This window comes from Bombus pascuorum, chromosome 11 (assembly GCF_905332965.1).
Source record: "Bombus pascuorum chromosome 11, iyBomPasc1.1, whole genome shotgun sequence".
NCBI classification, from domain to species: Eukaryota; Metazoa; Arthropoda; class Insecta; order Hymenoptera; family Apidae; genus Bombus; species Bombus pascuorum.
This window is the reverse complement of record NC_083498.1, coordinates 5,114,763-5,129,387: the sequence shown is the minus strand read 5'-3', so window position 1 is coordinate 5,129,387 and position 14,625 is coordinate 5,114,763. Positions and strand designations below refer to the sequence as shown.

Below are 14,625 nucleotides of genomic sequence, written 5' to 3'. Positions count from 1 at the left end.
TTTTGTGATTTATAATAGTTTATTAGTTCCTGCGTACTTCTACTGTTAATTGGTTAGCAATTCATATTTGCAGAGGTCAAAAGAACGAACTCGTGAATAATAATTATTAAAGCGGAAAAGGAGAGAAAAAAATACAATGAAAACATACTGAATGTAATGCACGATTTAAATGCGGCTGTAATCGGCGCGCTTCGAGTTCGGCGACGTTCGTAGACGTTCGTAAACTTCGATGGCTCGATAAACGGACGAGGTGGGGGCCAAAGCTTCGTCAGAGGTGTCGCAACAGTCCAAACCGACGGAGCAGTCGGGTTGGGTGGCCAGTACGGTGTGGTGTGTGCGTCACGAAAGCAGATAGAGCACGGAACGCAAAAACGTGATTACCGGTTGTCATGACGTTCGCGTAAGCATTGTGCATTGCGATTCGCTGCCCAAGAAACATGTTGAGTGATATCTGGTGCTCGAATTCGCTATGTACCGTCAGTGGTGCGACGGTGCAGTGCAAATTAGTGCTGGTTTTGGTACTACTCGCGATTCTACCTGACGTATACACCGAGAGCCATGGTAAGTCGTTAAAATTCTCTCATCTTTGTAAAAAAAAAAAAAAAAAACAAAACAAAACAAACAGTCAGTCGAAGTAACCGTCGTGTGTCCTGTAGTTTTCAATGGCGCGATTATTCCAACCTCCCTCTAGCTTTGTTTGTTTGGATTACTTTATGTCTTTAAGAGCTAAAAAGTTATCACGTTCTTGCCTGCAGTTACTCACTAAATCTTGTAAACATTTGTATCTGAATTGTAATTAAGCATGCAAATTGTACAGGATATGTATTTGTAATATTTTTATGTGACAGTCGCGTACCGTTTAATTCGATTGATTATCATATATGCACGTTTATGCCTATACATAGACATACCTATATGTATTGAAGTTACACTGCTTCGATACACACGTTTCATTGTGGATCAGACAAATGCTTCTTCTAGTTCGTATCGTCGAGACAAAAGCTATCGAAGTAAAATACGAAAGGTAGGTCGAGAATTGTTTCGATCGTCGAATGTTTAGTCGAAGTTGACGTTCATTTTTTAAATAAAGTTGATGGAGAGGCTTGTGTATATTTAACGTATGCGCATATTGTAAAGCGCGCAGGGTGGTAGCTTTCGAGTGGCCAAACAATGCAAACCTTGCTAATGCGAATATAGTGTATTTTAACGTATACATTAATGCGAACGCGTATCCTTATTATTCGATATTCTCCCGATAAAATGCAATCAAGTTAACGTATTATCGTATTATATATTATAATAATTGATATTAGCAACAAAGAAACGTACAAAATTATAGCGGCCAGAAAAACAGGCGAAGAAAATCTTCGTTATGTTTCGGAAGAAGGATAAGCTAGGTGACGTTAGACGGATCGATGAAGATTTACGAGCAAACCATATACCTAAACAGATAATACTCCCGATCGTACCGACAATTTATAGGATATTCGGTTTAATTATTTATCAGGATAAGATGCATATAATAATATATAATATATACATAACTCTGGAATAATAACATACCTCTCTATAACAAAATATGAGACGTCTCATTTTCTTCTTCGATTCGCTATCTAGCATGGGTTGAAATATTATAAATATTAATATTCGTATTAGTCTAACTTTAGATTTCAGATTTGAAATCTAAAGAATCAATATTTGAAACTGAGATCTCGAAAGTTGGACTGGAAGATTTGGTCATTATTATCAATAGTTTAACAAACATAAGTGAATTAAATCTTTCAGTTGCAACCGACCGATTTAAGAAGCATTTCGCGTTATATTAGGATAAAAAACGAACGCTATGAAATGCACCGTCGCGTCGAGGCCATGTATAAGAGAGTAAACGGTTGACTCGTTGCAAGAGGTTGTTTCTGCGAGTTACAGGCTCGCTGCTTCCGTGAAACAATGTATGCTAACGAATCCGTTGAGCCCTCTCGAAAAACCTCGTCCTGGTTTTCCTGACAAAACAATATTTTTTGCGTTACGTTTCCTAAACACAAACGGTACACAAAAACAGGCTGCGGATAGGCGAAGAAAGCAGTAGCACTAACAACGGTTTAATTATTCGTGGCGGCGCACGATCTTGCGTCGTGTGTTCGTTATTTTCTCGTCCTTCTCGGAACGCTCACTAGTCCGTGAAGGTACTCGTAGAAAATCCTTGAAAGTGTGCCTATAGTCGGTCGGCTCATCAGTAGCTGTAGGCTTTCCGCGGTAATCCTGTCCATTCGTGAAACTTTTATCGATCTATAGCCTGTTGTTTTCATTCCTCTACATTCATACCGTATGTGTTATAAAAAAGTTTTTTGAAATTTCATTAACACTATAACGAGACACATGATGTCATAATAGTATTGGTGAAAATTGAAACCAATGTAAAAATGTACACGTATACTATTATTACAGAACGTTTACAGCATCAAACGAGATTAACGAAGATTGAACGTACATATTACTTTGTGTATGCATCGTGAAACGTTAAACAATATACATCCCTCTTTTACGTAGTTACGTTCATAATTGCTCTTTAATGTAGGCTAATTAACCGAGTACCATCAATAAGTATAGTATTACGAAGCTTGTTTATCGAATGTTGGAATAAAATAACTGCTGCATAGTAGAATATCGATGCAAATGATAACCATGGAACATTGACTCGAATGAAAAGTCAATAAAGACAGAGAAAGTTCGTAGGTAGTGGACGGATGTCTGGGACGTCCGGTGTGTTCGTATGATTCATTGGGCGAGACGAGCTTCAGCTACACTCAAAGTCAACCCGATCGTTTGCCTCTAATCGATGATTAATCCATCCTCCTTCAAGGCGTCGACATGGTCGAGTGGTTCTTCGAGTTGACGAGGTGTGTACGTGTATACCATCTCGTACTTTTTGGCTTGCGTTGCCCACATTATCTGCAAGAAGTTCGAGTCACCGTGATTTTCGTTTCTCCTGACGCGAAAATATTTTTCAGCGTCGGTTTCGAAAATAGGAACTTGCAGTATAAACTCTTTCTTTCTGTTACACTGTCGTTTAAAAGTATCCGCACACTGCTTCTCTTTGACAAGCTTATGGAAAAAAGATTTACTTAATTATTCTAATCTTTATTATTGCTATAGTTACGCATGGTAGAATACTATAGCGCAATGGAATTGATTTTAATCGTAATTTCTAATATTAAATGGTATTTTGTTCGAAAAACTCCTTGCCTGTAGATTGCTCGATTTTTCAAACTACGAATTAGACTAAGAATCTTTTTCTATAACAAGCAATCATTTAATTGGAAATTTATAAGAAATTTCGTTATACACCTTTTTAGCAAAATGATTAATTTGCATTTGATTTGAAAATTTGGAAAAATTCAGTACTATTAAAAACTAATACAAACTTACCAAATATACTCACAAATGGTAGTCGAAATAATTATGCGTTTCTTTGATTCGCTAATACTCAGATTTCAGAGATTAGCGATGCGTGACAAATAATAGAAAGAACGTCTCATCGTCTGTTTCTCAATCCATCGTTCCGCTTTCCAATCGAAGTAATTCAAACGAGTTTGAGAAACTCATTGAATCGTATTTGCGAATCTGTGATCTTCTACTGATTAATCTCTCCTTTTCATTCGATTTTCGATTACGTTTAATCAGAAGTCGCTTGTCTTTGCTCTTGTCTTTGTTCATTCTTAAAGAACTTGCTGCGATTCAAAAATGCGAGAGTTAGGGGTTAAGTAGAACGAACGATTACTATGACCACAACGCTACGATCGAGTCAAGCGAGAGTGATTCATGAATAGAATCATTCTATATTTACTTGGAACGAATTAACGCAATTTCCATGATCGTCAAACGACATAGTATATGCATACGGATTGTATCAGTGCGGCGCGACGTTCATTTAAGTGGTTGATCATAAATATAAGCGGCGTCTAACGGGGAAGGTCGATTCACCGCGACTTCCGCTTATCGGTGACTCCGCTTACTCTCCAACCAGTCGATTTATGGGTTCTCTCGTACTCTCGGCACTCACGACGTATACTACTGTTCATAAATATGTAGAAACTTTGGTCGATTTGGATTAACGATATGAATATTACTAAAACATATGGTAATTATGTGATTTAATAATTTTTCCCAATTTTCATTATTTGTCTCAAGTCTTTTCTTTAAAAGCTCTACTTACTGTATATCTTTAGACCGTATTTGTACAATTAGACTTCCTGTTAAAGGTCTTCGTGACAATATATTACAAGTATTACAACTTAATATCTTGTCTAAAAATTTAAACAAGAAATCAATCGAGGGAATACGAGAAATTAATATACCTCTTATTATTTTTATTATTAAGAAAGCAGCAGATTGTAAAATTGTTTTCTTAAGTGACAAAGGCGGTGCAGTCTAACACTTGCAGATTCCGTTTGTAACTTTATTTTTATATATTTTACGACGACCCCAATAGAATAAAAATCGCCCTGCATCTTTCTTACACTCTGTCAAAAAGTAAGTGTCCATATACTTTTGAATAGCACTGTAGAATTCTGAAATCGTTTTTCGTATGCCGATCGTGCGTTTCCTGTTCCCGGCGACCGATATTAGGATCCATACCGGTTTACACGTACCAGAGTTAATCAACGCCGATGATTAACTCTGATATGCGAAAAAAGCAATGTCGTCTAACTGTAAACCACGAACACGAGTTTCTCCGTTATATCGAGAAACATTCGCGCACGTGTTCTCTGGATGGAATGAAGGAAAAGACTCGCAATTGCGTAGTTCCATTGTCGTTGTTCTCTTGCCTTTGTTAACAGACACGTATCTGCCAATTTGCAAGAAGACTGTAATTAAGAATGAGTTTACGGTTGGAACAGTTGGTGATTAAAAAGTCTTATCTCTGTCGGGTCAGCGTTCATTCAAGATCGCCATAGCTTTTACATTCTGTTTGAAAGAAGAACATCCGAAATGTCGAAATTAAAACGACATGATAATTTCTTTTTATGGATTAATTCCCATAACCAATAATTTGTGAAATTTCTTTGTAAAATTCATTTGTTTTATTTTCAATTTTATAATTCTGTTGTTTATATAGAAAGACTTTAATCAAGATTTCATTAACGTTAATAACTTCTGTCTTGTAAAATATTACTAGAAATATTAATTTATATATGCAAGACAGGCTATGAAATTAGCTGAACGTAATTAACCTGTAGTGTTTACCTGATAGGTATTGTCATTTGGCTTTGAATGTTTGCAGTGGATAAATAATTTGTTTACTCGTTTCCACGAAATCGGAGAGAATACAGTATTGAACGCACGTTGATAATCGATGTGTATCAACGAATGCGAAAACCGTGAATAAATAGGAGAACAATACCGAATTCTTGCTTCTACGCGCAGTAATAATTAATCATGCGTTCTCGCCGGGGAAAATGAGTATATTGGGCCATGTCGATGATTCACTTTGTGTAAAAACATATTATCTGGATTTAATGACACGGCACTCGACATTGCAAATTAGTGATATGTATGTTGCGCAATTCGGGATTACTTGTCGTGAATTCTGCGAAAATGTTCATCCATTCTCTCTACTGAAAATAATTGAATCGAATCGAGCCCCGATAATCTGATCCAGTTCTCTTCGTTTATTTGAAAATCCAACGATCTCGTCGCGTGGATCGAAGCGAGACGATGTTAAAGAGTCGCGTGGAGCGTCCAACAGCGATCGAAAATCGTTAGAATGAAATACCGACGATTCATTGGACAGGGGTGATCGACGATTTTCATTTGCACGAGTCTTGATTAAACGTTCCCCGGAGCGTCTGTGACGGGGCAACAATGCGGCTGCGAGAAAGGCAATGGAACCTCGCCGCGCCACTTTACATTCTTCTTCATTGTCTGGCCGTTAAAACGAGCCGCGCCGCGCCGCGTCGAGATCACCGTCGGGCAAGGAAAAAACTGTCGCGGCGTCCGTGACGAGGATGCGACACCCCTTCACCCTATCCGGAGCCCGGAGGAGAAACGCGTCTCCACAAAAACCACACGCTTTGGATGTTTCATTTTTTGACATATATTGCCACAAGTATTAGAATATCTCTTTATTACCTACTTCAACCATGCACAAACCAAACTAATCAACTCCATCAGATTTCATCGTTTGATTCTAAAGAATAATTATTAGTATAATATATGGGCTATCCCAGGGTTTGATAGAGAAATATGTTCTATGGATATATATTCTAAGCAAAAAATAAACAAATCTTATTTAGAAAGTTGTAACAAAAATACAAAGAGAACGAAGTAGCAAACTTGCAGTTACTATGTTATGGGGCAAAAATAGGCTTAAAATTAACATAATCATAGCTGTGTTAAAAAATATTCCTCGCTCCTATCTATACGAAAATGACTTCGTCATCTAACTATTGCCATGAAGTTCATACTGATTTTATTTCGTCTTACTGAATTAATCAATCTTGATGTCAACTTAACACATGTATTGATATTTTGTGTTTGATATGTTTTTCTTGTTGAATTTATCGACACGTAAAAATCCAATGACGCGTTCTGATACTTATGGTCGACAGTCTATGTCGCAAATGGAGATTCTATACGTTTTTGATCGAATCACTGCTGGACATTGCGGCTGAAAGCTTAAACTTCGTCGGACAAGGCTTTTAGATAACGTTGGAAAGTTTTACTTCGTGTCCTGTGCTCCGCAACTCTTCTGCTCCTTTTTTAAGGAAATCCGGTCGGAGAATCGATGTTCCGTAGCGGCGGAAATCCGATTAATTAATCCCGGCCGAAATCATCTTAGATTTTTTTACAAAGTTCAATGCCTCTCGAAGGCATTCAGTTGCGTCAAAGATCGCAAACTTTAGTCACAGTTTTTAGTCACAGCGTATTTATTTGTTCTGCTTGGACCAATGGTCCGGTCGTGTTTTCACGAGCAAACTTATTCTATAACTGTATATATACATTCCATAACTGTGAGTTCTTTCACAGAACTTGATGAATTTGTCATCTATCAGTGAAAGTTTTATATCTTTGCATCGAATAGGTTTTTTCCATTTTTCACTCGATAATATTAGGTCGTCTGAAAAGTTTCTTTCTGTTTTATAAGGGAATAATGGATGCACAACATTTTTCGTTTTTCATTATTTTGTCGAATTACGTATGATCCATTTTGTTATATCAAAATAAAGATCACAACGTTCGACAGATTAGGTTTCATCTTTGTATAAAGATACGTTGTTGTAAAAGACGTGTCTGTAAAAGAAAGACACTTTTCGGACAACCTAATATTAAAGTACAAATTGTATTTCTCGTATCTTTTTCCTGAAATCTCCATTTGTAAATGAAAATTCAAGTTTTCGTGACCACAAATAACAATCTTACCTACCAAGTATCACGAGATTAGACTAGATATTCCTTATATTCTCGTATATTATGCGCATTCCGTATATTTTTACACTTCCAAATATCTCATAATTGCATAAATAACCTCAATTTATTTATCGTAAAATGTTTGCAAACACCGTACTGATACTATTCAGAAACATGTTTTCTGGCATTTACGTGCTTTAAAGAGTCTACTATATAAAAATATATTCATCATTACAATGAGAAATACGTGCGACGACACGATAATTTCCGCTATAAACGTCTCGTTAATTGTGCGGCAAGCGTAGTTAGTAAGAAAGAATAAGTCGATTGTATTTAAATTGCCGCTGCTGTATTTTATTCGTCGATTTTCTATCGATATGGCGCGTCAGTGTCTGCTACGATCTGCACAGAAATAATCACGCAGCGAAACCTGGCGTATGGAAATTGTTCACGGGACGATCGTAGGAAATCTCAATTGCTAGACGAGGATTTGAAGCAACGGGACGGGCGTAGGAAAGGCAAGCCGTTAAGGCAGGGCTCAGCAACGGGTCAAGAGCGTTAAGCTCAATGAGACGACGATCGAGGCGACGAAGAGGCTCGTGCCACGTGTGGGCAGAATTTTATAAACGATACGTGCCAGCCGTGGGCGAGCCGTACCAGCCGACGCATCGTTCGCAACATCCGCAGATTATCGCGATTTCAGTTGTTCGAAAAACCCCACGCTTCTTTTCGAACTATTCTGTCCACGATTTCTCCACGTTCAAACTAACTTTTATAGTTTCATCTTGAACAAACTTTGCTCGAGATCTCTTGAATCTCAGAGAAATCTCAGAGAAGCGCTACAAACTGCTTTCGTCCTGTTCAAGTTGATTAATGGTACTATTTGTAGTTCGTAACTCCTAGAATTCATGCTTCTACAGAAGTATTTAGATTTGAGTAAATTTTTGTAATCTATCCTCTCGCATTGTTACGCATAGCATGCTATTTAATCGCCTAATGTAGTTTAATATTACTTTGTCAGGTTCTATGCTTAATTACGTTGGAGCCCCACGGGTAATTGAAAAACAGAATCGAAAATCCCGAACAGCGCGATAGCGCTTGTCGTAATCGATTGCGCAGAGAAACAAGCGGCGCAATAGCGCTCGTCAATTTGTTACTTTCTGAAATACATCTATATTATTATATATGCGGACTATTAGTTTATAAATATCTCAAGGTTTGTTCAATAAAAATTATTGAGAAGATAACAATGAAATACAAAATATCGTCAGTTGTCCGTAGCGTTTAAATGTACTGGGACTTTCCGACACAAAATTTAAACAGCGCAATCGCGTTGCTTGGCACTCAAACGGTTAAATCTACATTCTCGTATCTCATCATTTACCATCAACAGAGAACATGTATTAAATAAGAAAATAATAATAATAATAACTTTAGATTATGAGAAACCGGAAATGAAGTTCGTCCTTAGTCTATCTTGTGATTCGGACAAGTAGTCGACGTTATTTTTGCAATCGTTAAAATCGTGTCACATTCGATCGGTCCGCTCGATTCGCGGGCGATGAAAGTTTCATCGATCGACCTTCGAGACTCCGGCAATGGGCAGAGTCCTAGATTCCTCCGCAGTGTTGGTGTTGCCAATGTCGGAATTGATTTTGAAACGGGCGTTCTTGAAGGAAAACAGGATCTGGTCTCCGAACTAAACGGTGTCTCTTAATCTCACTGTGTTTAAAAGCGCGTTTCTCTACGTAACATACGGACGCGGACGTTTACTGCGAGAGACGATCGTAAAGCTTTCCGCTGGCGAAGCGTTGAACGGATAGAACTAAAATAAAAGTCCAGCTGTGGCATATGGGCGCCACTATCACGGTTTAAATTACCATCAGTTTACTCTTTCACCCTTTCTCCATGGCTGGAGTTCTCGTGAACGAACCGGTTCGACGCCCAAGTAACCCCGTCACGCACATTTGAAATTTAAAACGAGTTACGCGAACGTTTAAACGTACACGGTCGAGGACGACTCTACTTTCAATTGTGACGAAAATACCGCTTCTATTCCTTCTTTTCTTATTCTGTTAACCGTGGCAATAAGATCTCGACCAATTGCAGTACCGCTAAGTTAACTAAGAACGCTAGAACTTATCGCCAAAAATTCATTGTACACTTTTTTATCGATTCTGTTCTTCTCGTTGGCAAGTGGTTACATTTTCATCCGAGGCTAAGAAATAAGTTTTCTTCGAAGTCCCATTGTGGCCTGATTTCTAGAGTTGCGTTCGTCCCGACATCTTAAACGTTGCACCGTTATTTCGGACAGTAGGTCGTGGCAATTGACACGAGGGACTCTCCTTGACTCCAGCCCTGTTTAACCATCCAGCCATATTTCAAGGAAAAATAAGTCAAACAAAGCGAATCACGATGAAATGTCCGATTTATTATTACAAGTTTAATTACTCGATTTCTCGAGCGTTATTTTTGCAATCTTTACATTGCTTATTTATTCACGATAGTCCTTTTATATTTGCATTGAGGCATAAAATTAATTTATTTTACTTTCTATTTTTCTAAAAATATATTAAAATTTAGCCACAAACCGAACAGGCAAATAAACTTGCATGACGATTCAGTGTTTCATTCAATGGTTTAAATCCATGATTACATCACTATACATTCTTTCTACTCTTTTCCTACTTTTCGTTTCCGAAATTGATCCGAAGTGTGGCTTCTAAACAATTCATATGTACTCTATAATTATTACTGTCCACGAAGTATGAAATTATGTGTCGATTAATTAGACACGATACAGGGGGTGTAAACAAGCAAGCAAAATTATACAGATGGGGGGAGAGAGGCACGAAGGTAGTGTTGACGATGCAACAACGTGGCCAGGCGGCAATCATCGAATCCCCTTAGCGAGTGGCGTTCATTGTACTTCCGAGTCTCATTGAAGCCCGGCTATTTCCGTCGAGGCTTTCCAAACACGCCGACCATTGGAACGAAATTATGCGACGCGTGCCAGCGGCCGCCATATGCTCTCGAATTAAGCTCGCTTTGCGAACTCGTGGCTTGGACCCGTGAATGCCCAGGAAACCGACGACCCCCTCTGTTCCAATTCCACCTAGAGGATAATTGCGCGAGGAGACAATGGCCTGGTTCACAAACTTGACGACTCGTTTCGAGTTTCGAGTCGGTTTACGACTCGACCGTTTAATCGCTGCTCCCAACCGATTCGCGTCGATGTCACGTAGCGTTACAGATGTTCTTCGCGTCGACAAACGTTCGTGTCCTTCGGCAGCTCGTTATTTCACGCTCGTTGTTACTTGTTGCTCGTCAGATGATCGTCATTCAGAGTGGACCAATGTTGCTGAAACAGACATTCCATCTTTCCTCTTCCATGTCTATTTATTGCTTCTCTAACATTCTCCATGCTTTTTGCACTATTTTCGTCGAATAGTATCTTTTCATCGTCAGAAATCCTTTGGCTTATACTTGTTTGCGACTGTTGTGCTTCGAGGAAACAGTATGCTATAATGAGTCACGAAAAGCATCCATATTATCCTCCCTCAATTAACAACTTTGAATAATTCATATGTTTTCGCGAAACAAGTTTCATCATTTTGAACAACGAGAATGTTAATTAATTAAGTTCCATTATTTCAACATCCGCATCATTGAGGAGAATTTTAAAATTAGCGTACAAATGTCTATGATTCATTATATTTTCAGGAACGTTATACATTTTATTATTATTACATAACTTTGGCGTATTATTTGATTGTTCGATCTTTTATGAGCTAAATCTGTTCTCCTATAAAAGTGGAAAATTATCTTCCTCCGCTACAGGCTTCGTTCTAAAATGTCAAGAAAGTAAGTACAACACAGATTGCGCTACAATAATCACGAAGTTAGCAAGGTGCGACGTCACGTTTCACGTTCATCACATTGCGGTTTGAAATAATTGTATCCTATTGCGCAATTTCGTTTGCATTTGAGTCGACTGCTCTCCAGTTTTGCGGTGACGCTTCTTATTTCCGGTCGAGTCTTTTGCACATTCTTTCAAGGTGACATTACCAGTCATCGTGATCGTTCGAATGTTTCATCGGTTGTTTGCAAGCGTTGCATCCAGGCCGCGGATTTTCTTCTCGTTGAACGATTCAGTGGTCAATTCGGATCAAGCCACCGGAACAGAGTCAATCTGGACCAATTATGCAAATCGCCGTGTTACCGTTAAATTGCATCCGCCGAGTGCGACATTAACGTCGGACTTTTCATCGTGAACGCGAAAATTATACGACACGTTGATTTTTCTCTAGCGTTGTCCCACGCTTCAAAGTTCCCTCAGCGAAAATGGATATCGTGGAATCTGTTTTTGGTCGAGTTCGTTCAGAAAATGCGACCATCTCGAAGACATTTCCTTTGAGTTCTAGTTCGCGTCTCTGTCGAGATAAACGCAGGGAAGAATTTTTATGAGAAGAGCGTTTCACACTTTTATGAGAATGTAGCGCGGTTCGATTTGTCGTAAGAATCAAATCTTACTCGATATAGTAGGATAGGGTTACTTAAGCTACTCAGACACCATACTGTTCTACCGCCATAAATCGAAAAGTATAGAGAATAACGATTATGTTATAAATATTAGTTCGTAGAATTTATTTATTATTTGGAATTCACGATTCTTTATACCATTTCCTTCTGATAAATATAAACTTGTGAAATTAAGTAATATTTATCTTTAAGAAACCAGACAAACAGGTAAAACACTTTTTAACAGTTTTGTCCCACTTTTTTGAATTTCTTTAAAAATTGAAGGAAATGTTTGTGACAAATCATACGAAGTTACTGTACTATTAAATTGACATAGTAGGTCCATATGTAAAAACAGGCCACTTGTCACTTTATAAACGATTTACTAAGTACATCTAAAAAAGATTCGTGTATTTGACACTAGAACTACCGATAGTTAACACGAAGCTATTTCTACCAAAACCAGTGAAAATGACAGGTCTTTAAAAAATACGTAATAATAGAATATTTTTATATTTATTGATTCATTACTTTCTTACGGAAGGAATTCCATGTTATGTAGTACATTTTTGGTATTATTAATCCATCTGGGACCATGATCCCTAAACGAGTGTTGACACATTTATAAAAGTGTAAAAGCAGTCATTTTCACTGGTGTGGTATTTCTAGTGTTAGCATCTAGCGATCTAGCGATCGATCCGGAATTTTCCTGGTAACTGATATCGTCATAACGAATGATACGCAGTAAAAATTTTAAAAACGTGTGGGAAGTTGTATAAAACGAGGAAACTGGTTAATTGGGGTTCCACAAACAGATTGCAGGACCCTTTAACACTTTGACAAGTACCAGTTATTTTGTCTGGTATTGGTATAAGTAGCCTTGATACAAAACTATTTTCAGTTTGGAATACGTAAAAAACACAATAAAATTCATTATATTATTCTTTTAGTTATCGTTACGAAAGTCATTACATCATTGCGAGGGGAAAAAATATAACACGAAGTACGAATCTTAAAATAAAATTGTAAAACCAATCAATTTGATCGGTGTGGTATTTCTAGTGTTAATCTATTTAGTACGACCAGTCGAATATTCAGTCATAATTTGATGCAAATAACTTGAGTAATTTAAGAGAAAATAGGTCATTGAGTTTGGCAATTTTTAGGTATAGGTAGAATTCGGTTAAGAATTCTCTTAAGATGAGAAAAAGATGCTACTACAGAGAAGTAGCTACTAGAGAACAGTAAAAGATACGATCAAACGATCGAATTGCACCATTTCGTATATTAGCTAGAATTGCGAAAACCTGGATTGTTGAAATCTGTCAGAATCACAAGTAGCAATCTTTATACTTCGAGTCGAATCAATGCGAGAGCTGACTTTTCAAAGCGTTCTTTATACTTTAGCAACCACTTCTTTTAGATTCTCGTATTCATCGTTGAAACTTTACCGGCCAAACATCGACCAGATTCCACGAATCTTTCTCCTCATCAGAAGTCTATCTTTACTCCGTCTTTATAGCTCTCGTAAAGTCGAACCAGTGGTCGATGTATTTGTTTTCAAAAAGATCGCCGTTCCTAGTGAAAAAGTTCCCTTGAACTCTCTATAAGTATCATTGCTTTCGATGATGTATTGAATACAATTGAAATACTTTCAACTCTCCGACTATTAACGAGCTGCATATTTTATCAATTTCTTAATTTCATTAAACAAGTACACGGTTAATGTTCAATTTAAAAAAAATTAAATTACCTACTTCCATGAGTTGATTTATTACAAAAAGATTACGTAGATGGTAGCAAACTCCAAGACAAGCTTCTAATTAATTGAAAACGTATATTAAACTTTGTATTTAATAATATTTTCGCATCAATACGAAAATTTGATACTATAAAAATAGAATGTAGGCCTTGATACAGAGTCTATATTTAATACGCATTTAATCACTCCGCTTTGCTTGATTCTGGTTCATCAAACGATGATAATGTTAAAGCTTGAGACTCCTCGGCAGTGTTATTTAATTTCTATGACCGTGACAAACTGAAAGATACTGAAATCGTAAACATAGGGGCTGTGGTCTGCAAACAATCTTACTTTGTCAATGAATTTTAGTATCGCGTAATGATAAAAATTCTTTAACTCTTCGCCTTATCCATCAAGTAAAATATTGAACACTCGTGACGATGATGAGCAGAACCTCTGCCAGATGAGAGTAAAATAATTTTCTGATGTGCTATCTCTGATTAGGGAATTCTAGTAGCGTTCTATGTTTCAAGATCGTCCGTTAGTCCGGAACTCGAAGCCGTGTTGCGGATGTCCGATGTCTTGAGTAGTTCTCGGAAAGATTCCGAATTACATATTCTTCTTCCTCTCTCGACCATAGTTCTGCTCATCACGCGTGACTAAAGATACAATAAGTTTCACGTTGCGTGAATCATCGCACGAGAGGTCACGTTCTTTCTTCCCAGAATCATTTTACGGTTCGAGTAGTACTTACATCGTCAAATGCGACGGAACACCTCGATGTGTCATAGAAAAAAGGAAAGAACGAACGTTCAAAGAGGAAACAACGTTTGTCAGGAGGACGAGCGTTTTTAAGGTGCGTGGAAATCTTCGTTACTTTTCACGTTACTTTCGCTTCGCTGTCGCTTAATTCGAGAAAAGAGTAAAAATCAAATCCCGATAACCAAGATGTT

At 37.7% G+C, this 14,625-nt stretch overlaps 1 protein-coding gene across 1 annotated transcript in view; it reads left to right on the top strand.

Moving 5' to 3' along the window:
- The first annotated feature begins 218 nt into the window (after window positions 1-218).
- Window positions 219-14,625, top strand: part of LOC132911989 (uncharacterized) — a 74,388-nt gene continuing 59,981 nt past the window's right edge. The window contains exon 1 of the mRNA XM_060969052.1: window positions 219-561. Within this exon, the coding sequence (XP_060825035.1) occupies window positions 438-561 (124 nt within the window). The 5' untranslated portion in view covers window positions 219-437. The remainder of the gene's footprint in view (window positions 562-14,625) is intronic.